Source organism: Onychomys torridus, chromosome 5, assembly GCF_903995425.1.
Source record: "Onychomys torridus chromosome 5, mOncTor1.1, whole genome shotgun sequence".
NCBI classification, from domain to species: Eukaryota; Metazoa; Chordata; class Mammalia; order Rodentia; family Cricetidae; genus Onychomys; species Onychomys torridus.
In genome coordinates, this window is record NC_050447.1 from 2,888,720 (window position 1) to 2,912,533 (window position 23,814).

General features: G+C 37.8%; 1 protein-coding gene across 1 annotated transcript in view; it reads left to right on the forward strand.

The window, feature by feature from the left end:
- The window catches only part of Iqcm (IQ motif containing M), a 402,626-nt gene that overhangs the window by 118,446 nt on the left and 260,366 nt on the right, over positions 1–23,814 (forward strand). Inside the window, exons 6-7 of the mRNA XM_036187564.1 lie at positions 3,314–3,429; positions 21,968–22,023. Of these exons, the coding sequence (XP_036043457.1) occupies positions 3,314–3,429; positions 21,968–22,023 (172 nt within the window). The remainder of the gene's footprint in view (positions 1–3,313; positions 3,430–21,967; positions 22,024–23,814) is intronic.

The window sequence follows — 23,814 nt, forward strand, 5'->3', positions numbered from 1 at the left end:
TGCCCTTCCTTTGAAGTGTATTTTTCAGATAATTTGTCCATTTATTGGGTGTATTTTTTTTTTTTACTTCTTTATACACTCTGGGTATTAAATAACTGTTGGATGAGTATCTAGCAAAGATTTCTCTCCCATTTTATAGGCTGTCATTCAACTCCATTGTTGCTTATACTGCAAGATACTTTTAAGTTTAATATAAACCCCCTTGTCATTTTGTTGATGTTAGTTTCTCAGCTATGAATGTGCAGTGTTCAGAAAATCTCAGCCTCTGCTGGTATCTTGAGGTGGTTCATAGTTTCTAACCTTACATCCTTTGAACGGTTTTGTACAGGGGAGAAAGGAGTCACCTTCTTGTGCAAGTGGATGTGCCCTTTTCCAAGTACCACTTGCCCAGGAGGCTTTTATCCAATGTATATTTTGGCACCTTTGTTAAGAATCAGATGGATGGCTGTTGCTGTGTGGGCTGAGGCCAAATTTGATTCACCAGTTTTTACATAGCTACTTTACTCATATTCTAATGAGCCAGAAACATAGGCCCATGCCATGTAAAATATTGTTCTCACCCCAGAAAAGTTTGCAAACTGAAATCAGAGATTGGAAAGAGATGTACAGTTCTCTGCAACAAGGTTTCTTAAACTTTTGGACTTGCAACCCCATTTTGCCTCAGAAATTGTACCCCCAAGTACAGAGATCTACAAAACAGGCATACAGATCAAATGTTTACTGACAAATCAAGAGGAAGTCTATTTTAAAACACTTCTTTGATACACATGTAACTTTACCATAAAAGATTAAGGCAAATTGCATAATAATGACATAGATGTGCTTGTTTACTTTATAAAAAGAATTAAATCTTGGATGAATATGTGCAACTATAAGATACAAAATATCTTTATCTTTTTTTCAGAGTTTATTGATTTTCTTTTTCTTTTTCTTTTCTTTTTTTTTTTTTGAGACAGGGTTTTTTTTTGTGTAGTTTTGGTATCTGTTCTGGAACTTACTCTATAGCTCAGGCTGGCCTCGAACTCACAGAGATCTGACTGGCTCTGACTTCCAAGTACTAGGATGAAAGGCATGTGCCACTGCTGCCTGGTTAACAATGTATTTAGCTTTATTTTATTTGCATTGGTGCTTTTGCCTGCATGCATGTCTATGTGAGGGTGTCAAATCTTCAAGTTACAGACAGTTGTTAGATGGCATGTGGGTGCTGGGAATTGAACCCACATCCTCTGGAAGAGCAGTCAGTGCTCTTAACCACTGAGCCATGTCTCCAGCAGTTTATTGATATTTTTATACTCATAAATGCTGAGAACGTTGCATCACATAAATTGTGTAATGAAAAATTGCAGTAGTATGTTTAGGGCCATGCCAGAAATTGTTGTAAACAGTTCCTACTTCCAAGCCAACATTTATTTAATGTATAAAAAACGATGCTCAAGCCAGTAACTAATTCAAACAGTTTTTTAAAAATCAAATTCTAATATAATACAACGCAAAGAAAAGTAACTCGACCTTGATGCCAAGGATTGAAGTCTCTGCTGTTTTGATTAAGAGAAGAAAATTTTGTATTGTAAAAGAACTTCAGTTGACAGCATACAATCATCTGGAATTGGAGCGTGCACAAGGATGCAGGAATGAAGAGCGGTGAAGGTGTACAGTACAACATGGACATTGATTTTGAATTAATTTTAGGTTGTCATACATTCTGAAACTTTTTACTGTTGCCATTATTTTTGCTGCCACCTAGATTCAAGTATACAATCACATGGGTCTGCCATATGGAATTTAAAAAGCTGGAAACCAGACATGCAAGCATTCATTGTGGACATATAGAAAGGAAAGGGGGTAGAATAGGAATTGTGGGATATTGCTTTGAATTCATTAAGAAACCTTCACAAGGAAGCTGGAGAGATGACTCAGTGTTAAGAGCACTTCTAGGAGACCTGGTTTGATTTCTAGCACCAACATGGTAGCTGCCAACCATCTGTAACTCCAGTTCCTGAGAATCTGACACCCTCTTTTGGGACCCATAGGCAATGGATGCACATAATGCACAGGCATACATTAATGCAAAACACCTATACAAATAAAATAAAAATGAATATTCAAAAAAGAAAGCTAACAAAAAAGATGTGAGGATTTGCCAAACCTCTGATTGGTTCTATGTGACCCTGTATCTCCCAAGGGCCTATAAAAGTCCCAGTTAAAGTACAAAGTATATGGCCTTTCCTGGTCAACATTTTTTGTTACTTTTAATCTAATCAGTTCTCTGTAAGCTGCTTCTTAGTGAATTTTTCTTCCATTAAAAATTTTCCTGACCCCCCAAAATTTCCTGTGTATATATTGAGTCAGGAATGGAATATATGATTTATTATAATCCCTTTTTAACGAGGTTTTAAACTTTCTGATAGAGGCCAAACACAATTGTTTAAAAATAAAATGTACATGAGTATTATTATATCTCTGCAATAACATTTATCTATTTATGATTTAAATTTACATTTTTGCTCCCTATAAGACATTCAGCCTATGATTCTATAAATAAACTGGGGCAACTAAATAAAACAATTACTTCTGAAGTCTCAAAATTCTTGTGTAATACATTATAGATGACTATTGAATTGACATCTTTAGAAGAGAATTTGAGTAAATATTAGGAAAGTTGGAAATATGATACCATTTGGCTTTCTTGAATAACAAGATTGAACTAATTATTCTCTTTAAAAAATAGATAGTTTTGAGAAAAAAATAATTAGATGAGTCTCTAATCTCCCCATCATTTATTCAAAGACAAGATTGCAGCAGAAATCCCATGGAAGAACTGAGGCCTCTTCTGACTGTTTCTTCTCTCATTAATAGTCACCTTAGCACTGTTATCAGTTTCATTTACTTTGCAGTTTTAAAACTTAGTCCTTAATCATAATTTTCTGAATTTTTCCTTTACTGTCCTTGCATTCCCTTTCTTTTTACATGTGCCATTCACAAATAGGATTCTGCTTAAAGTCTTCTTTTTAAAAAGGAAGTCAGTGTTCTTGGGAGGAATGAGTGGTGGAAATGAATCCATTAACCTTCTGGTGGGCACACTGCATGCAATAAAAACACAAGCTTTACTGTGAAGGAGCCAGTTAATTCGTGTCTTTTTCTGTGAGCGCTATCGCTTCTTCATCTCTCTCTGATGAGATGACAAGATGTGATTTTAACACAGAAAAGTGAGCCCATAAAAATGATTTGTTTTCCTCTTTGTATCATTAAGCAATATGATCAGTGTGTACTCTTCTTGGATAAATATTATTTCAATCTCTATCCACATTTCCAGCAGAGAAGATGTTTTATGATTGGCGAAGCATTGCATGGAGGAGGTCTTCTTGTGCACCTCATGAATCTACTCAGAGCTTAGCTGGATCATCAGGAATATTTAAGGATTATTATATGGTAAGTATTTTTATATAGAGATATAGAGTTTACTTGTTTTTTCCCAGCAAAATATTGGGTCAATTTTGATTAAAAAACATGAAATTTTAATGTGGACCTATTTTATTCCTAAACTCCCCATTGAAATTCATCTTTTTAGCCAAGTGTGAAGGTTCATGCCTGTAAACTGAGGCCCTTCCACTCTAACACAGGCATCAGTTTTGAGATACTGTCTCAAAATAAAAAAACAACCTTACACACACACATACACAAGTTTTCTCCCATAGAAGCAAAGCTTGAGCCCATTTATCATGTTTTGTGTAAGATTTACTGATTACCTTGACCCATAGTATTGCATTGTATTTCATTTGAAAATTTTTAGCCATATGGTTTTCCTACATTTTATGATTGCACAGCTACTGTTTTTGTTTTTGTTTTTAAATTGTATCAAGAAGTCAAATAGAGACTGAGGATGATGACATCTGTTCAAAGTATGATAACTGAAAAACAGAAAATCCAAATGCAGTTTCATGACGACCCACTTATGGCTTTTAGAATAAAGGTTCTAATTCAGCGCATGTGAACCTTTGACCTGACAGTCCAGGTCTTCTATCAGAGCAAGTCCTCAGATGCTGCTGTGTGAATTCCACAGGAAATTCATATTTAAACATCTTTAGTACCAATTATTTTTTTCTTTTTATATTTAAAAGGGTTTTGTTTTTCATTTTACATACCAACCACAGTTCCCCCTCCCTCCCTTCCTCCCACTCACTCCCAACCTTCCACCTACCCTCTCCCCCATCCACTGCTCAGAGAGGATAAGGCCATGCATGGGGAGTCAACAAAGTCTGGCATATCAAGTTGAAGCAGGACCAAGCCCCACCCCCCTGTATCAAGGCTGAGCAAGGTATCCCTCCATAGGGAATGGGCTCCAAAAAGCCAATTCATGCACTAAGGATAAATTCTGATCCCAATGCCAGTAGCCTCACAAACTGCCCAACTACCCAACTGTCACCCACTTTCAGAGGCCTAGTTCAGTCCACAGCTGTCAGTCTGGAGTCAGTGAGCTCCAACTAGCTCTGGTCAGCTGGCTCTGTGGGTTTCCCCATCATGACTTTGACCCCTTTGCTCCTATAATCCCTTCCCCTTTTCTTCGACTGGACCCCAGGAGTTCTACCCAGTCCTTAGTTGTGGATCTCTGCATCCAATTTCATTAGTATTGGATGAAGGTTCTATGATGACAATTAGGCTAGTCGTCGATCTGTTTATAGGGGTAGGCCGGTTCAGGCACCCTCTCCACTATTGCCTGGAGTCTTAGCTGGTGTCATCCTTGTGGGTTCCTGGGAATTTCCCTAGCGCCAGTTTCTCCCTAACCCCATAGAGGCTCCCTCTATCAAGATATCTCTTTCCTTGCTCTCCTTCTCTGTCCCACCCCAACTTGACCATCCTATTTCCTCATGTTCTTGTGTTCTTTTGCTACCTCCCCTTACCACAAACCACCCCCAGTGCTCCCAATATACTCAGGAGATCTTATCTATTTCCCCTTTCTAAGGGGACCCATGCATGTCTCTCTTAGGGTCCTCCTTGTTACCTCTCTCCTCTGGGGTTGTGGATTGTTGCCAGTTATCCTTTGCTTTATGTCTAATATCTACTTTGCCACTATACGTTGAAAGTGGACAGCTTTGCTTCTGGTACTGCGGGGCCCTCATTTCTGACTACCCTCAGTCTCAGAACTTTTGAATATCATTGCGACTGTAATATGCTATAGGCATCCTTGAAGTTGTATAAATGTACTTTTCAGTGTGGGATGCCCATGAGCCCATGAGGGTAAGGATGAGAGTGTTGCATGGATATTGAGATGCCTCACAGAGGCTCAGCTGTTTAAAAACTTAGTCCCTGCTGGAGACACTATTTCTGGAGATTATGGGACCATTATTAGTTGATAACTAATAGAATTACATTTCAATGCTTATATATCCTTATAAAATAATATCAGTAGAAAGCTGTTTTTATTGTATTCTGTGAAAGATGAAAGGGTGAACTGCCACTTCTAGCTTCTCTGCCCACCCTATTTTAAACAACAGTTTAGAGATTATTCCTAGCTGTGTGAAGAATATTAAAAATTTTTGGGTGAGAAACACCTCTGTCAAGATTATATCAGATTTCAGAGTGCTTATCCTGCAAAACAGTGTTTATTTGTTACTGAAGAGCTTGTGACCATGGCTGTGGTGTAGTAGCTGGTGCTTCTGAATGACACACCTGTTTGAAGTCCAATGAACTAGAGAAAATGTGAGCAACTGTATGCTTTTGTGTAAGTGGTTAGAGGTAACTGGGGCAGTATCTTATATTGACATACTAACAACATGCTGTGTGTGTGTGTGTGTTGTGTGTGTGTTTGTGGTGTGTGTATGTGTGTTGTGTGTGTGTTTGTGTTGTGTGTGTTGTGTGTGTGTGTTGTGTGTGTGTGTTGTGTGTGTTGTGTGTGTGTGTTGTGTGTGTGTGTTGTGTGTGTGTGTGTGTGTTGTGTGTGTTGTGTGTGTGTTGTGTGTGTATGTGTGTTGTGTGTGTTTGTGGTATGTGTGTTTGTGGTGTGTGTGTGTGTGTGTGTGTGGTGTGTGTGTGTGTGTGTTGTATGTGTGTGTGTGTGTGTGTGTGACTGAGATGGGGATTTGAGAGTCAAGCTTTCAGGTTTGTTTCTGGTGCTCCTGGCTTTTTCAGTTTTCATCATAGATGTCCAAACGCTTTTTGTTTTGAGCAAGGATTCTTCTATCCTACAAAACACTAACATTCCATGTAGAGATAAAAGAATAAGTTCTAAGTTTATTTCATGTTTTAAGTAATTAAAATCATTACAAAATTGTTTTATCTAATTAAAAAAGTATATACTAAAGTTTCCTGTTTTAACTATTCTTAAGACTTTGACTGTACACTGTCATACCCACTTCTGTGTTACTGCTGACACCATCCATCTTCAGAACATTTTTGTTATCTCAAAGCATACAACTCTATCCCTGTTAAATGCTAATTCTTCTGTAGCTCCTTCCTTGAGCTCCCAGATGCCAATACTTGGCTTTCTGCCTCTGTGACTCTGATCACCATAGGTACCTCAAATAATCAGAATCTTACAGTATTGTTTAGTGACTGGTTTATTTCACCTAGCACAATGTCTTGTAAGATCATTCTGGATTGCATTGTGTGTCAGAACATACTTTCTTTATTAGGCTGCATACTATCCCATGTCAGCATGGGCATCCATCAATTGAGACTTGAGTCGATTTCAACCTTTGAATATTCTGAATAATGTCACTGTGAACATGAAGGTTCACTTGTTGCTGAATCTCTGCTTTTGTTCCTTTAGAATATGTGCCCAGAATGGAGACTCACATTGTATTTCTACATTTAATTGTTTAAGGAATCATCTTAACTGTTTTCCTAGAATGGCTATACCACTTTAGTTCCCACTGGTAATGTCTGGGGATTCCAGCTTGGTGTATCACTTTATATATCTTCTGTGTTTTATATCCTGATGGTGTTTAGTAAACCATACTGATGTCAAATTGTTTCACTCAGAATAAACAGAATAAAGGTGGCTGCATTGTTAAAGTAGAGTGGAGACAAGGACGTTAAAACTCAGCTTTTCATTTTGTTGTCGGGGGAAGTGAATATAACATATTTTGCATTGGAATATTCTGTAGACATATTTCAATCTCTTGGCATTTTAAACTGACATTGTCATCTACATATATGTTGGATCCTATTCATAGCCATCCTGGGATATATGTGACACATGGGGCTGCAGATCAGGTATGTAGTTACAAACTGACTGCTTCATTAAACCTTACTTGGTTTAAATAACCAAGTCATTGTGGCTATGCTGCCTTTAGGTGATAAGAACACTATCCCTTCTAAAGGTGAAATGTTTCTATAAAACACATTTTGTTTTTTACTTCTAATTTAAAAATTCAATAATGTTGTATAGCATTTGTACTTAATATATATTAAGTAACACAGCTAATATGGTAATATCTAATTGTTTTAAACAGTGACACATAGATTCCTAAAACTTCTTCGTAAAGTGTAAAGAAGACCCTGTATCCTTGAGGAATAGCTAGTTGGGTTACTTCTTCTGGCCTCTGAAAAATGGAGATACTTAATTATCTTGAAATATAATATTATCTAAGATAAGTGAAACCTGTGGATATTGTACCTCATGCAAACATAAAAATGTAAAATTACTTTATAATCAGATGTGTAAGACTGCTGTCTCCAATTTCCCCCATTGACTTCATGTTATTGGAGCAGTCTTAGAGAGTATGGATCTGGGTGCTATAGTTACAATAGGCAAAGCAAACAAAGCAGATCTTTGGTATTTATCAGTATCCAGAAATGTAATGTTTAATGTATGTATCTATGGCATTGTTTCTGTTTTACGAGTGTTTGACTATATGTGTATATACATACCACTTGAATGGCCAGTGTCATTATGAAGCCCAGAGGAGGGCTGTGGGTCCCTTGGAACAGGAGTTACAGATGATTGTGAGCTGCCATGGGAGTGCTGAGAACTGAAATGGGTTCCTTTGCAAAAGCAGTATGTGCTCCTAACCACTAAGGTATCTCTCCTTCCCCAATAACATTCTTCAAAATGGTCAGAATTAAATATTAACAGAAGTTCCTAGCTAATCATTGGAGACAGAAGACAGTGAGGGAACATATTTAGTCATTGTCAGTCATGGTTGATTTGTTGATGCATGCTGTTTGCAGTAGCTCTAGTGTTTGAAAACTTTCTCTGAAAGAAATTGATTCATTTTGTGATCCTTTGGAAAGATGGGATGGCAGTGTGTGTGTGCGTGCCTTAGGAAAAAGGTGTCAAGAAATGAAGATGAGATGCACATATGGCCATTTTAGGGCCATGAGGCCCTCCAGCAACTTCATGTCCTAGGGACAAGAAGAAACCCATTGTTGAGAAAACACCTTTGACATTAACTTGGAAGTAGAGGATTAAAAGCAAATGGGACTTGGTCTCATAGTTGGTTGCATTAGAATAATTTCCTATTTTTTATATTTTAGTGTATTATGTACGTACATGTACACATGTGTATATGTATGTGTGGAGACCAGAGATCGACACTGTATCTAGACCTCACATTTTAGATAAATTATTTGTCCAGCAAGCTCCAGGGATCCTCCTGGCTCTGCCTCCTTAGCACTGAGATTATATGATGCTGTGCCCTCCCGTGTTTTACATGGATGCCAAGGATTGAGTAAGGTCTTCATTCTTGCACAGCAAACATTTTACCCACTGAGCCATATCCCCAGCCCTCAGTTTTCTCTTTTAAGAAGGTTACTGTGCCTTCTACACTTGGATTTCCAGCCATCCCATCCAACCTCCCAAGAGGAATATAGCCTATATGGAAGGGCAGAAACAAAAAGGCTTACTGTGCTTTTTGTTTTTATTAAAATACTTAGAGCTTACAGTGTTTCACAAACAGAAACATGCATTGATTTTACTAAAACAGACTTTTATTTTAGAAATGTGAAAAGAAATTTTAAACTCAAGTTGTTTATATCAAGTAAATTTTGACCACAGAATGGATATTCACAATGAAATTTCTTTCAGTTTTCTTTGGAAAATGTTTTAGAGGCTTTCAGTAAAAATGATTATTGTGGGCTGGAGAGATGGCTCAGAGGTTACCAGCACTAACTGCTCTTCCAGAGGTCCTGAGTTCAATTCCCAGCAACCACATGGTGGCTCACAACCATCTGTAGTGAGATCTGGCGCCCTCTCCTGTATACATAATAAATAAATAAATCTTAAAAAATGATTATTGCAAGAATCTAAACATTTTTTATTTTAACTTGGAAAATTTAAAGTCTAATTGTAATTTTTTACCTATGTACACTGTAAGAAGACCATGAACATGTCACTCGAATGAAGTTTCTTATAGATAAAAGTTGTGAATACACTTTAAAAATGATATTTTTATTTTTCTGAGAATGTAATACATTCATAAAATGTATTTTGGTGATGCTCATCTTCTCCTCCAACATCCCAACAATTTTCTGCCACTTCCCTGCTCACTCACCTTCATATTCATCCTAGCAGTAAGTTTGTATTGGCAGACTACTTACTCTTGGGCCTGAGGCTGCCCCAGAGAATGATTGATATTTGAGCTAGGGGAGGGACTTCATGCCTACCACCCCTTCTTCATGCTGGGAATTCCTCTGGCTTGAGCTTGTGCATGTCTGTACATGCTATCATAGTCATGGTGAGTTCATATGTAGATCTACCCTATATGTCTAGGAAACACCATTTTCTTGAGGTTATCCACTACCTTTGGCTCTTACAGTCTTTCTAACTTCTCTCCCACAGAGATCTCAGAGTTGTAAAGAGAAGTGTGTGGCAAAGACTTGCACACTTATGGCTGAGTGCTCCAACTCACTAGACACATTGTTCCTTTGTGTTCCTTTGTGTTAATTGCTATCAACAAAGAAGCTTGTCTGATGAGAGTTGAGCAAGGCACATATCTATGGATATAGCAATATGTCATATAAAGTTATTTTACCTCTGTGTCTACTTAGTGGAATAATAGTCCTAGGTTTTCCCTTAGGATGGATCCATGACGTTTCTATCCTCAGGTTCTTGGCCTCATTGACCATGCCTGGCATGGGTTCCATCTCATGGACTGGGCCTGAAATCCAATAAAAACATGTGGCTGGTTACTCCTATAACATTCATGCCACTGTGAACCAGTGGGCATGTAATACCAGAAATTGGTAGGCGTAAGAGAAAGGATTGCTGAGTTTTATGCCAGCCTGACTTGCAGGGCAGCCTGATCTAGTAATTTGAGATCCTTTATGGTATTAACAGGAGTGAGCTAAGCACCCAACCAAAGAGGAATCTTAGTATATGATTTTTACTTTTTTATTATAGAGATCATTGGCATTTCACTTTGTGTAGTCATTCCACACCAGTTTATTTTCTGTGGAAACTAATACATCCAACCAGATTTCTCAATAATAATTGGCCTGTTCTGAAATGTCCCCAGGTGGGAAAGACATTTGAGGAGCATGAGGCTCCTGGGTGTTAGTAATGACACTGGCAGTGTTTCTACTTATGTGGCTGCCAGTCAAATTATGCCATTATTGTTATTGTGTTGATAAGCTAGAATGTGGTTGTTTCCAGCATTGGGGTGGAGGCATTGGAAGCTGTGTACAGAGAACATTTGAGCAGTTATTAGGTGAAGGAAAGGAACAGGCTGTGCATTACCTGGGGAATCCCTACCTTCCCCTACCTCCTGGGAAGCTAGGTACACTTGTTCTCCAGTAAAGGAACATTAACTAAATTCCTTAAAAAGTAATGAAAGAGAACAAACTGTAAAAAGGCAGCCAAAAAAGGCAAACATCTGTTACTGAGCATGTCTCACTTGACTTCCTTTTAATGTTCTTAGGAATAAATTTATGAACTAGGGAAGGTTTAGCACTAATTAGCTTATTTTCATCAAACAAAATGCACCAGACATGGATGTTGAATATGAATGAAAACTTCAGTAGTAATAGTGAACAGATAAAGTGCAGCTGGCCAGGGCGAAAGCTGCAGGCTTTGATTTATGGCAGTGAGCTGTGTGCTGATTTAAATGGTTACAATTTACTTTTTATGGTGGTCAGGAAAACAATAATGAAAAAGTTGTGTATTCAGTAAGCAATGAACAGATTAGGGAAAGACCTTTCTTCAGGCATGCGCCTGCAGGCAACTGAGATGATAGAGTGATTGGAACTACAAAGGGCTGAGGTTTGTAGCACAAACAGCAGCAGTAGTGGTAAGTGTGGCTTTCAGTAATCACATGGATACATGCACACTGGCATATAAAAACTTCAGGCCAAAAATGTTCAGGAATTCAGAAAATTTTAGTTTTAGAAGGGTACGAAAGTAAGTGGCTCAGAAAATCTGAGTCAGTTGTGCTCATGTTTGCAGCATGGTATGAAGACACTCTCAGCTGGGAGTGGGGTGGGCAGGGGCCAGCACACTGGGCTGGGTGACTGGAGCAGATCAAGTAAGACACCAGAAATCAGATGACTTGCTTTGTTCTCACATGTGTTGACAAAATGTGTTGGTTTTCTGAGCTTTTCAGACTTCAGATGAGAAAATGTTTTCTTGTTTATGGTAGTAGTGGTAAAAGGAGTTGATGGAGGATGGATAAAATAAGACACACTCCACATATTTAACACTCATGTACACATATATGCACATATATACCCCTGCATACACACACACACACACACACACACACACACACATATTCCTATGCATTTACACACACCGGTACACACATGCATATGTGAATATATACAACTACATATACATAACCCTCACATAATACATACATACCTACCTACATACATACATACATATGTACATGTACATATATGCACATACATATACATGTATACTCCCTACACATATACACATGTACACATGCATTATATATATGTAACCCCCACATACATATGCACAGTACACACATATACACACATGCAAACATATATGCACATATACTCCCTGCATAAATACACACATGCAAACATACACATACATATACACACATATAAAAAGCATGTATATATATATATACATACACACATACACACATGTGTACAAACTTCTACATATATACACATGTACTCACAATGCACATATACACATAAACATATATACATACACACATATACACACAGACTACATGTGTATACATACACATTGAAAAGCACAGCTATGACACTATTACCAGGAAGAAGAAAATGGGAAGAAAAACTGGTTTAAGGATGTCACAGATATTTCACTGAAAATATCTTTTTTCCGTACTGGCTAAAAAGCAACAAATGCTCCTGCGTGTTTGACATTGGAAGTGGACTTGCATCCCTCTTCTGTGGAGTGGGCAAGCATTCTCCTTTCGTCGGGTGGTCCTTTCTCAGCCACGTGTCCCGTTTACTGACATCATCTAGTTATCATTAGAGTGTCTGGGGCTTACCATGGGGCGGGCTGCTGGAACTCTCACACCTGACCCAGTAGCACGGTTTCCAAATCTTGAGTCTTAGAAAATCCTAATAGTGCAGAACAGGCTGCAGTGAGGGTAGGTGGGCACAGGGACTGCAGTCTGTTACAGTCAATAGCCGAGTGGCGTTGGAAAGAAAGCAGCGCTTAGGTACAGGACTCAGTCTCAGGGACTCTGGTGTTACTCTTCCGCCAGTCATGAAGGAGAACTTTTGTTGTTGTTTTTCAAGACAGGGTTTCTCTGTGTAGCCCTGGCTGTCCTGGAACGCAGAGATCCACCTGGCTCTGCTTCCCAAGTGCTGGGATTAAAGGCATGCACCACCACACCGCACATGGCATGAAAGTTAACTTTTAACTTCAAATTAAAGGTTTTGTTTCATGTTTGTTCCTACACTTATTATCATATATTTGTCAATGCTTTTAAAGCCTTCTGACACTTGCCTTTTATCACATGTTAAGATAATTTTATACAGTAGGCTTTCAATGCATATATTTTGAAGAAAATCAAGTGAGCCAAAAATAACGGATATGTTTACTATAATAATACTTTATAACCTGATTTTCTTTCAAAAATGCTTCCTAAATATCTTTCATAGGAATATGTTCTATTTCCTGTTGGAAATCAACAGCAGCAGTATTGCATTTATAAATGGATCTCAATTAAGAAATTTCTTTTTAATCAATGCAGCATTTTAATGGAATGTGGCACATACTACTTAGGATTAAGTTCCAGTGGGTATTTCTTGTTTCTTAGAAGAAGAGATTGGGGTACCCAGCTCTATTTTGTATTTTACTTTGTTATATATTGCTGAGTCAACATTTAGAGATGTTTTGGTTTGGGGTTTGAAGATATTCACTGCTTCAGTTCAGAAACAAACTCAGAAAAGAAAGCAAATGAATAGCCAAGAGGAGAAGGTAGTCATCTGTGAAATACCAGAGAGGACTGTGGCTAGATTGCAGTAAGGACATGATGAGGGATAGCTGTTGTTAATGTCATTAATTTGTTGAAGGATTTAAGTCCTTTTGTAGAGAATTTAGCATGGTGTACAAAAATATCTAGTATGACGTATGTAAGTAAAGATATCAGAATTAATAGTTCATTAAGTATACAGATTCACAACTGGATAGATGATAAATGTACCAGAAATGTAGCTGTGCTCATGCGTATTTTATCATCAAATAAGAGATGATTTTTATGGTTGGTCATTCATTCAAGTGATTCCATAAAATGAGAGCAGACCAGAAGTTACCGATATAGTGATGGAACTTACTGGATTGTGTGCTCACAGAACTTTTATGATCTTATCATAAAACAAGAACACACTTTGGTGAAAACACTTATGTGGTAGAAAGGCTGGGGGCATAGAACATGGTGGAGATTCTCTCAAAGCAGCATATCCCCTGTAATCATCTTTCTGCTGCTTCTCTTTAAATAAGCACATTGTAGGATAACTTAAAGAGTAAAAATATCCTTCTCAGCCCTTCTAATCTCTGTGTGGCCCATGTGTCCCCAGCACTGTTAGTATATGGAAATTTATTAGAAATACAGACTCTCCAATCCCAAACCCAGATTTTTTGAAGTAGAATATATGTAGAGATTTATCAGCATTTTGGTGTTTGAGACACGTTTTAAAAGAAGATTTTCTGTGATGTTAGTTTTTGTGAGATTTTGAGAGAGTGGTGATACACACAGACTGAACTTTCTGACAGACACTGAAATGTACTATTCTATTATGATTTAGTTATGAGGTAGCATAGGAATGTATTTTCTTTTGAAAGTTGGTGAGTGGGATTATCTCTCATCAAATGCATCAATCCACATTATTAGATAAGGAAATATAATTATAGTGAGTATCAAAGTTTGTTTGGAAAATATGCAAGTTGCTTTGATATAGTAGAGTTTTCATTCATGGGTTGTTTGGGACAGAGTCAAGAAGATGATGTATCCATACAGTTAAGCACGTCTTTGTCTTAGAATCAAAGCCATGGTGATTTATAAGCATGTTAAAATTAAAAGAGTGCTCTTCCAGATGATTTCCTATCAGTGTCCTCCAAAGTAATAGCAAATAAGCTAGGGTATCCTTTGCCTAGTTCATATAATTTACAGTTTGAAATTCCAGTGTGGCTAAGTCCTGGAGACTTCTAAATGAAGTAAAAATGGAAAAAATAAAATTACTTAATACAGAGCAATTTAAAATTTAACAAAAACTCTATCACTGTCCTTTTCATGATGTTCTGACTTAATAAATTAAACTTAGGTTAGAAAGGAAAACTAAAGCTTTGTCTTTGCAGATGACAGCATACTGTACCAAAAAATCCTCAAGTGGTCCACCCAAAAGCCTGATAAATACTTCCAATAATGATCAAGATACAAAATTAACATACAAACATCAGTTGCTTTTATGTATAGCAACAAACTTGCTGAGAAATAAAGCAGGAAGAATATCCAATTCACAGTAGCTTCACCCTGTATAAAAATCAATTTCAAACTGGATTCCACACCTTAATTTAAAATTGGCATCTCTGAAATTGCTAAAGAAAACATAGGAAAAAACTTTAGGACATAGCTATAGGCAACACATTTCTGAATAAATCATAATAGAAAAGGAAACAGAATTGACAGATGGGATTGCATGAAATTAAAAACCTTCTGTACAGCAAAGAAACCACTAACCAAATCAACAGCCTACCGAACAGGGGGAAATCTTTTCCAGCAAGACCTCAGGCCAGGGGTTAATATTAATATCTGTAATATATAAAGGGCTGCAGAATTAAACATCAAGGGAACAAATCTGCCAATCAATAAATGAGCCAATGATCTGGGGAGGTCGATCAGTAGGTGCTAGAATAGCATTCTGGTATGTTACTAGTGTACATTATGCTGTCTGTAGGTGATGATAATAAACTGTATATTTCAAGAAGCTAGGAGAAAAGATTTTGAGTATTATACACTAAAATAATGACAGATGTATGAGGAAATAGACACATTTTCTCTTAAAGATTAAATAGTGCACCCAAGTGTTGAATCATCATGTAGCATTCCACAGATATATGCAGTTCATAGGTTTTATGTATCAATTAAAAATAAGTACAATTTAGAAAAATCAAAAGTAACAAATTATGCTTTTCAAAAAATTAAAAGAGACTAGAAACAAAAGAGGAAATCAAGACTTTAAGGGGCTAGAGCACCAGGAATGGCCCTAGGATGTCTGTATTAGTTACTTTCCTTACTTTAGAAAGTTAGACATGTTAGAAGCAACTTTAGGGGGGAAGGCTTTATTTTGGCTCACAGATTCAGAGGGTTCCATCTCTTTTGGCAGGGAAGGTATGGTAGAGCACAGTAGTTCACTTCACAGACTGGCAGAGAACCAAGAAAGGACCAAGTTAGGGTATAGCAGCAGGGATGTATTCAGTGACCTATGTCTTCCAAAAAGGCCATATTCTCCTCCTACCTTTTACTGTTTCACTGATACCATCAAATTATAAATCCATCAAGGAACCGGCTCCATTCATTAGGTCAGAACCTTTCCCAATCATATCTTCTCTGGTCACTGAAGCCCATCATAGACAGACTCAGAAATATACCTTTTTATTCTCCTAGGCACTTCTCAATTCAACCTGGTTTACAATCAAAATTAACTCTCACAAGCCTCCAGAGAGACAGGCTCCAAACTCAACAAACACCGTTTTGTTGCCTTCAACTAGAATGAAATCTGTTGTTGTTCTATCCTCAGTCATACATCAAAAATATTCAGTTTTATGTTTTTAGAATTATTTTTGTATGGGGCTAAGATTTGTTATCACATACATGTTTCTAGAAATGGCAATCCCCTTACTTTTTTACAAATAATAAAGAGCTTCAGAAGGGCTTAGTTGGGAAGCAGTCACCTCTTGCTCCCTTTCAGCCTTTGTACCTAAGTGCTGTGTTTAAAACCTGAGCTAGCAAGCTGTAGCTCAGGGGTAGAGTGCAAAACTCTAGGCTCAGTCTCCAGAACAGAAAAATAAACAAGCAAAAATACCCATGTCACGGGTAAATTCCTATAGTTTTGTTCTTCCGAGAGGTGAAAGCGATGCCTTGCTGAGTCATCTGGTATAATTTCCCTGTTTGGAAAGACAAATGGCTCCTGTTATCTCTGGCAATTCTGCTTTTCTAGAAAGGTACAAAAAGGAAACGCTGCAACTCAGACCACCTTTCGTATGGATGCTGAATTAGTTCTCTGAGCAGGTTTTCTGTGGCAACATATGAGCTTGATTCTACAGCCTGCTAAAGATGCCTATATGCTTTCAAAGCTCTTCTGTTGTTTTTGTTCATTCTGGGACACACTTATTTATTTATTTATATTTTTTTTTTCATTTTTACATTTTACCTACCAATCCCCCTCCCTCACCTTCTGCTACCCCCACTTCCCCCAATCCCACTTCCCATCCACTCCTCAGAGATTGTAAGGCCTCCCTTGGGGAGTCAACAAAGTTTGGCATACTAAGTTGAGGCAGGACCAAGCCCCTCCCCACTGTGTCATGGCTGAGCAAGGTGTCCTACCTAGGGAATGTGTTCCAAAAAGCCACTTCATACACTAGGGATTAAGTCCTGGAGCCGCTGCCAAGCGCTCTCCAAACAGATCTAGCCACATAACTGTCACCTACATTTAGAGGGCCTAGTTCAGTCCCATGCATGTTCCCCCGCTGACAGGCCAGAGTCCATGAGCTCCTACCAGCTTGGATCAGCTGTCTCTGTGGTTTGCCCCATCATGATCTTGTCCTCACTTGCTCCTTTGGCCCCTCCTCCCCCTCTTCAACTTAAGTCCAGGACCTCAACCCCAGTGCTTGGTTGTGGATCACTGCGTCTGCTTCCATCAGTCACTGGATATAGGTTCTATGACAATTAGGGTAGTCACTAATCTAATAATAGGGAAAGGTAAGTCCAGGCACCCTCTCCATTATTGCTAGGAGTCTTAGTTGGTGTCATCCTTGTGGACTCCTGGGGATTTCCCTAGCACCAGGTTTCTTCCTAATCCTTAATGGTTCCCTCTACCAAGATACCTCTTTCATTGCTCTCCTTCTCCATCCCTCTCTCCACTCAACCATCTCTGTACCACTTGTTTCCATCCCCCCCATCCCTTCCCTTCTCCCCCTCTCCTAGTTTACTCAGAATATCTTAACTATTTTCTCTACCTGGGGCCTTCTAATTCTGGGACACTCTTAAGTTCAAGAATGCAAAGAGAATGACATATAAAAATTCCCCAAAATACACTTGGTGACTTTTGATTCTGCATGTGTGCCAATTCTTTGCATTTCTTCCTGTTCAAGTTATTTCTCAGATTGGAAGCAGTTGTGGTGTAAGAACTGTAGCTCATTGCTCCTCACAGTGCTAGGGGCATGACTGACTTCCACAGAAGAAACACTGCTATAATAGTCCAGCCTTACAGGAAAGCTTCTCAGTTGATTTCACATGTTTTGATGTGTAACTTCTAACATCACATGTATGTACTAGAAATGATCTCCTTTTACAGTTGCCTCTTTGAAGACTGATCATTTTATATGTTTGTATATCATGAATTTTATGTGCTCTATCAGGGACACATGACTGTTTAAAACTATGAGAATTCCTTATGACTTAGAGAATACCCCTTTAATCACATTTGGGGGTGCTAGGGAATAGCATGTCAGTTATAGAATACCTTTTTATAGCAAATATATTTCAGAAATTCATGGCAGTAGAGTGAAATAGCAATCTGTCTAGCAGTAACATTCAGAATGAAAGGCTCAAGAAGTTCTATAGTTAATCAGTGTAAGAGTTTAATTATTATACTATGAGGATCTGTCAGAAAGGGGAAAAAACCAAATTTGGAAAGAGGATGGGGATTGATGGGTTAGACAGCCGTTTTTCTAAAAAGAAGCCTGAGGTGTAATAATATTGTGTAAATTCCAGAAGTGAGTACCCAGTTAATTCTAATATTTGAGAGAATATGTGGGGGAATGAGTCTGGGAAATGATGTGAGATAAAATCTATTCAGGTTGTTACAAAAATTTGAAAATTGTGTCAGGAGAGTTTTATTAGTAGCTTATATATTCTTCAGCCAAATGTTTCGGAACAGAAAAGCAGTTTCTAGGCAGAAATAAGGAACTTCGGGAGGTTAAAAGAAGCAAGAAGCAGCTGTGCAAAGAAGCAGCATTTCAAGCAAAAATGGAGTTGAAATATCAAGGCAGTGTAGACTTGAAAATTCAATGTAGAAGTCTGTGGAAGATAAAGCTTAGGGGAGAACCCTTGAAAACAAAAACTGGCATCCCATTTGCAAAAACAAACCACAGCAAACAACAAATGCACAGGAAAACCAAAACAAACCCCAAATCATTTCTAGCTAGGTTAGGAAGGAGGCAAAGGCACTGATGGAGGAAGTGACTCCAGTGAGTCTGCAGAAGAGGAAAGGGCAAGATCGAGAAGGCATCCAAGAGGGGGTCATCACATCAGACACTTGGTTACAGAGAACTTGCAATTTGGTTAGTATGACCAAGAAGGAAGACAGAGAACAGAACATGATAGCAGTATAAGCAGTGCCCTCACTGAAGGACAGGGTGTCCCAAGCCAAAAACAGTTCCTGGAACACAAAGATTAAAAGTTAAGTTTTAAGAACCATTAGTAGCTTTGTAGCCATGAATTCCTGTCTTGGGGCATCCTGAAGGCAACAGTGAAAACTCTTATGGTTTAGTATCACTTAAGTGTTGTACATAAATTTAAAAATTATACTATTATTTTTGGAGTAGTTGTTTACTTTGAAAAACAGTCTATGATCCAGAGATTCTGAAAGTACCAATCTGTTTTCAAGATTCTTGTTTTCTAATGTAACTGTACAAAAAAGCATCTTAGTTCTTAGAAATGAATACCATGAGAGAGCGTGAACATATACAACTAAGACTGCAGCTGAGAGAAATGTATTACAAAATGCAGCTCTGCTTTGTAAGTAACAGCTATTATTTTAAACGAACACTCTAGTTCTTAAAGCTAAGCATTTTTGCAGCTCAAATTAACATCTTTACATTTCATCTTTATGTTGCTTTCTGTATTTTCTTAGAATTTATATAAAATATGTTTTGGCTTCAGTAAATGTGAAGAAAAAAGACACATTTTCCAGGTGATGTGCATATGCCATATTATCACATACCGCAAAAACTTCTATTAACTGACTTCATCAAATCTGACAGAGACAACAACAACCACCCATGCACCATTTTTTTTTCATTCAATTATCAGAATGACTTCAAATTCCTCATCCCTATTTTTTTCAAAAGGTATTTTGTATAAAGTGATCATCATGGAAGATTATAAAGTGGATAAAATGGATCAGCTTCACTTTTGGCTCACATTGATCAGAGAGGCAATGGCCAGTTATTTGGAGCTATCTACTCTTGCCATGGATTAATATTAAAGGAGTGTATAAGAAAACTCCATGTTAAACATGGCTGTAAAATCGTTGAGAGCAATGCAGGCACTGTATGCCAAGCTTGTTCTGAATGACACATGGAAGACATTTCTCATTGAGTATAAGTCTTACTGGACTGTTTTCCTGGTGTTTTTACATTAGTCTTTTAGGGTTATAGTCACAGAACACAACAATGTATATCACTTAACCAGGAGAATTAATTATCTCATAATTCTGGAGGCTGAAAATCCAAGCTTAGGATGCCTGGAAGAGGATTTCATTCTCTTAGTTTGAGAGTCTTTGCTTCTTTGGCCTTCTGCCATCAGAGGATCTTATTCTGGTGTCTCTTCTTCTCCTTAGGAGGTTATCAGTCCTGTTGCAGGGCCTCACCTCACTCTTCTCTAGAAGCCTTTGCTAAAAACACAAACACACTGGGGATTGGGGCTTCATTTGAGGAGAGTGTATTTTAGTCTATAAGTCTTTGACAGTTAGGAATCTGATAACCAATTCTGATAGACACACCAAGTAATATCAGGAAATAATCCACAGCCTCCTTCTACTTATATTTTCCCACCCACTTAATTTAAAGTTATTTTTATTTTTCATGCATGGTGTTATTGTAAAATGTTACATCAGTTCTTTTATAAGGCACAGCCAAATAAATTCTTATCTATAAAAACACTTGCTCACTAGAATTATTAATAGGAGTTATATATCTGGGTGCAAAAAGATCCTGAAGAAGATTTAACAATCTGAGCACACCTACACATTCATATGGATATTTTGGATTATGATATATATTATAAATATAAATATATACCGATATTATAAAGATTTATTCTCCATTTGAAAATATATCAGAACACAAAATTTTATAGGTAGTCGTTACTTTCTTTTCTTTCTTTCTTTCTTTTCTTTCTTTCTTTCTTTCTTTCTTTCTTTCTTTCTTTCTTTCTTATTTATTAAGAGATTTTCTATTCATTTTACATATCAACCACAGATTTCCCTCCTCCTCCCTCCCAGCCTCCCCCCCAAAACCTACCCCCCATTCCCACCTCCTCCAAGGACTCCTGGGGAGTCAGTTGAGCCTGGTACATTCAGTTGAGGCTGGTCCAAGCCCCTCCTCCCTGCGTTAAGGCTGAGCAAAGTGTCTCAGCCTAGGCACTAGGTTCCAAAAAGCCAGCTCATTCACTAAGGACAGGTCCTGGTCTCACTGCCTGGGGGTCGCCTAAGCAGTTCAAGCTAAACAACTGTCTCACTTATCCAGAGGGCCTAGTCCAGTACCATGCATCTCCACTAGTTTGGCCAGTTGTCTCTGTACTTTTTCCAATCATGGTCTTGATATCTCTTCCTCATATAATCCCTCCTCTCTCTCAACGATTGGACTTTTGGAGCTCCTCCTGGGACTTGGCCATGGATCTGTGCATCTGCTTCCACCAGTCACTGGATGAGAGTTCTATCATGATAGTTAGGGTGTTCAACCATCAGATCACCAGTGTAGGTCAGCTCAGGCACTCTCTTGACCATTGCCAGTAGTCTATAGTGGAATCATCTTCGTGGATTCCTGGGGACCTCTCTAGCACTCTGCTTTTTCCTATTCCCATGGTGTCTTCATTTATCATGGTATCTCTTTTCTTGTTTTCCCACTCTGTTCCTGATCCAGCTAGGACCTCCTGCTCCCCTAAGCTCTCTTTCCCCTGACCCTTGCCCTCCATTACCCCACCCCACCCCCAGTTTGCTCATGTAGATCTCATCCATTTCTCTGTCCGCTGGGCAATCTCTATGTCTTTCCTAGGGTCCTCTTTATTAGCTAGTCTCCCTGGAGCTGTGAGTTGCAGTCTGTTTATCATTTCCTTTACATCTAGTATCCACTAATGAGTGAGTACATACCATATTTGTCTTTCTGAGTCTAGGTTACCTCACTCAGGGTATTTTCTAGTTCCATCCCTTTGCCTGAAAAACCCCATGATGTCAGTTTTTCTCTGCTGTGTAGTACTGCATTGTGTACATTTTCTTTATTCTTCAGTTGAAGGGCATCTAGGTTGTTTCCAGGTTCTGGCTACTACAAATAATGCTGCTTAACTCTTTTCAGAAATCCCATAAGAAGAAAGAACTACCTATCAAGCCAGACCAGAAGCCAAGCAAAAGGTAGATCTTTTATACAACAACAACAAAAAAAGATAAATCAATGTGTTTTTGTTCTTGACAATATACCTACTGACTTTAATACTGAAGGATATGGAAGCATAGGTTGTTAAGAACTAAAATGTATGTGTTACATGCATGTGAGTATGAGAATCTATGTGTATGTATGCTGAGGCCAGAGCAGGATGTTGGGTGACTCTATTGCTAATCAACTTATTATTTTGAGACAAGGCTTCACAATGAAGCAGAACCTCACTGTTGTAGATAGACTGGCTGGCCAGGGAGCTCTCACCTGATTCTGTGCCACAATGCTGGTATGTGACTGTTCATATTTGTGTTGAGGATTTGAAATCAGGTTCTTTTGTTTTCAGGGCAAATTTTCTGGAAAGGTCAGATTTTAGATGTGTGGGTTTTTTTGTTTTTCAGTTTTTTAAATATATAGGGGATACATTCATTTATTAGCATTATTGGAGAATCTGGGCTCGGGAAGTAAATGGAAACTGATTATGGAATCCTACAAAGGAAAAGAGTTCAAAGGAGAAGTTCTGCATCTGAATACAAACTCTTCTCAAGTACCTCACTGGCTCTGACCTGTACACATGCAGCACAAACCATGGGGTCGAGTCAAAAGCAACAAATTGCACCATTAATTTTTAGTTGGCTTAATTGGTTATATTAAAAATAGAGAATCAGAGCTGAGAGACTGCTTGGTGGTCATCATGACCATGTTCTGCTCTTGAGAGAATGTTGGTTCAGTTCCTAACACCCACATCAGGTAGATCACACCTGCCTGTAACTCCAGCTCCAGGGGATCTAACGTTCTCTTCTGGCCTCCATGGGTAACAGCTCACGTGTATACAACCCCTTCCTTATACATATATTTAAAAATAAAAATATTCAAAGAAATATTCTGGATATTGGGATAGTTGATTAGTGTATCTTAAGGCAAATTTTGTGCATAAGAAGATGTTCATAAAGACAGACCTCTCCAATATAGAAAGAAAAGTTATTAAAATAATGAAGAAAATTCTAGATTTAAAAGATTTAAAGATAAACCATCAATTAATTTGACCAGTGGAGATATATAGAAGACCATATCCAATGGCTACAGAAAACACATTCTTTGTAAAAAAAAAAAAAAAAAACCCACAAGCAATATGCATGATAAAAATCAAACAGAAAATATGAAATTTAAGATTAACAATAAAACAATTAACAAATACACAAGTTAATTTTTTGAAAAGATGAATGAAATGTATAAGCTCTTGTCACATTTTATTTTTCAAAAAGAGAGAAGATACAAATTAATGACATCAGGGATGAAAGAAAGGACATCATTCTACATGAAAAGGAAAATAAGGCAGTGTGTACAACATTTCTTGACAAATACATTCAACTAAGAGACAAGAATTAAATTTTGTAAGGAAAAAGTATGATAAAACTGATACAAGAAGAAATAGAAAATCTAAACAACCATGTTTGTTAATTGGATGCTATTTCAATTTCCCATTAATTTGGTTTTAAAATAATAAACTTTAACTGTCACAGTGAGTTATTTACCAAGTACATGACTTTTTCTCACAAATATTCTTTAGCTCATTAGTTTGATTGTGAAACCCTTTTTCTCATAGGTGTTACTAAATTTAAATTATTCTAACTCTGTTAACAATAAGGAGCTTCCCATTCTCAGACATTATCATTTGTTGTAGCTGTTTGCCTAGAACTAGCCAGCTAATACAAATTCTAAATGTTTCCTCATATCAGCTACCATTTACTGGAGCAAGGGTTCTCAAC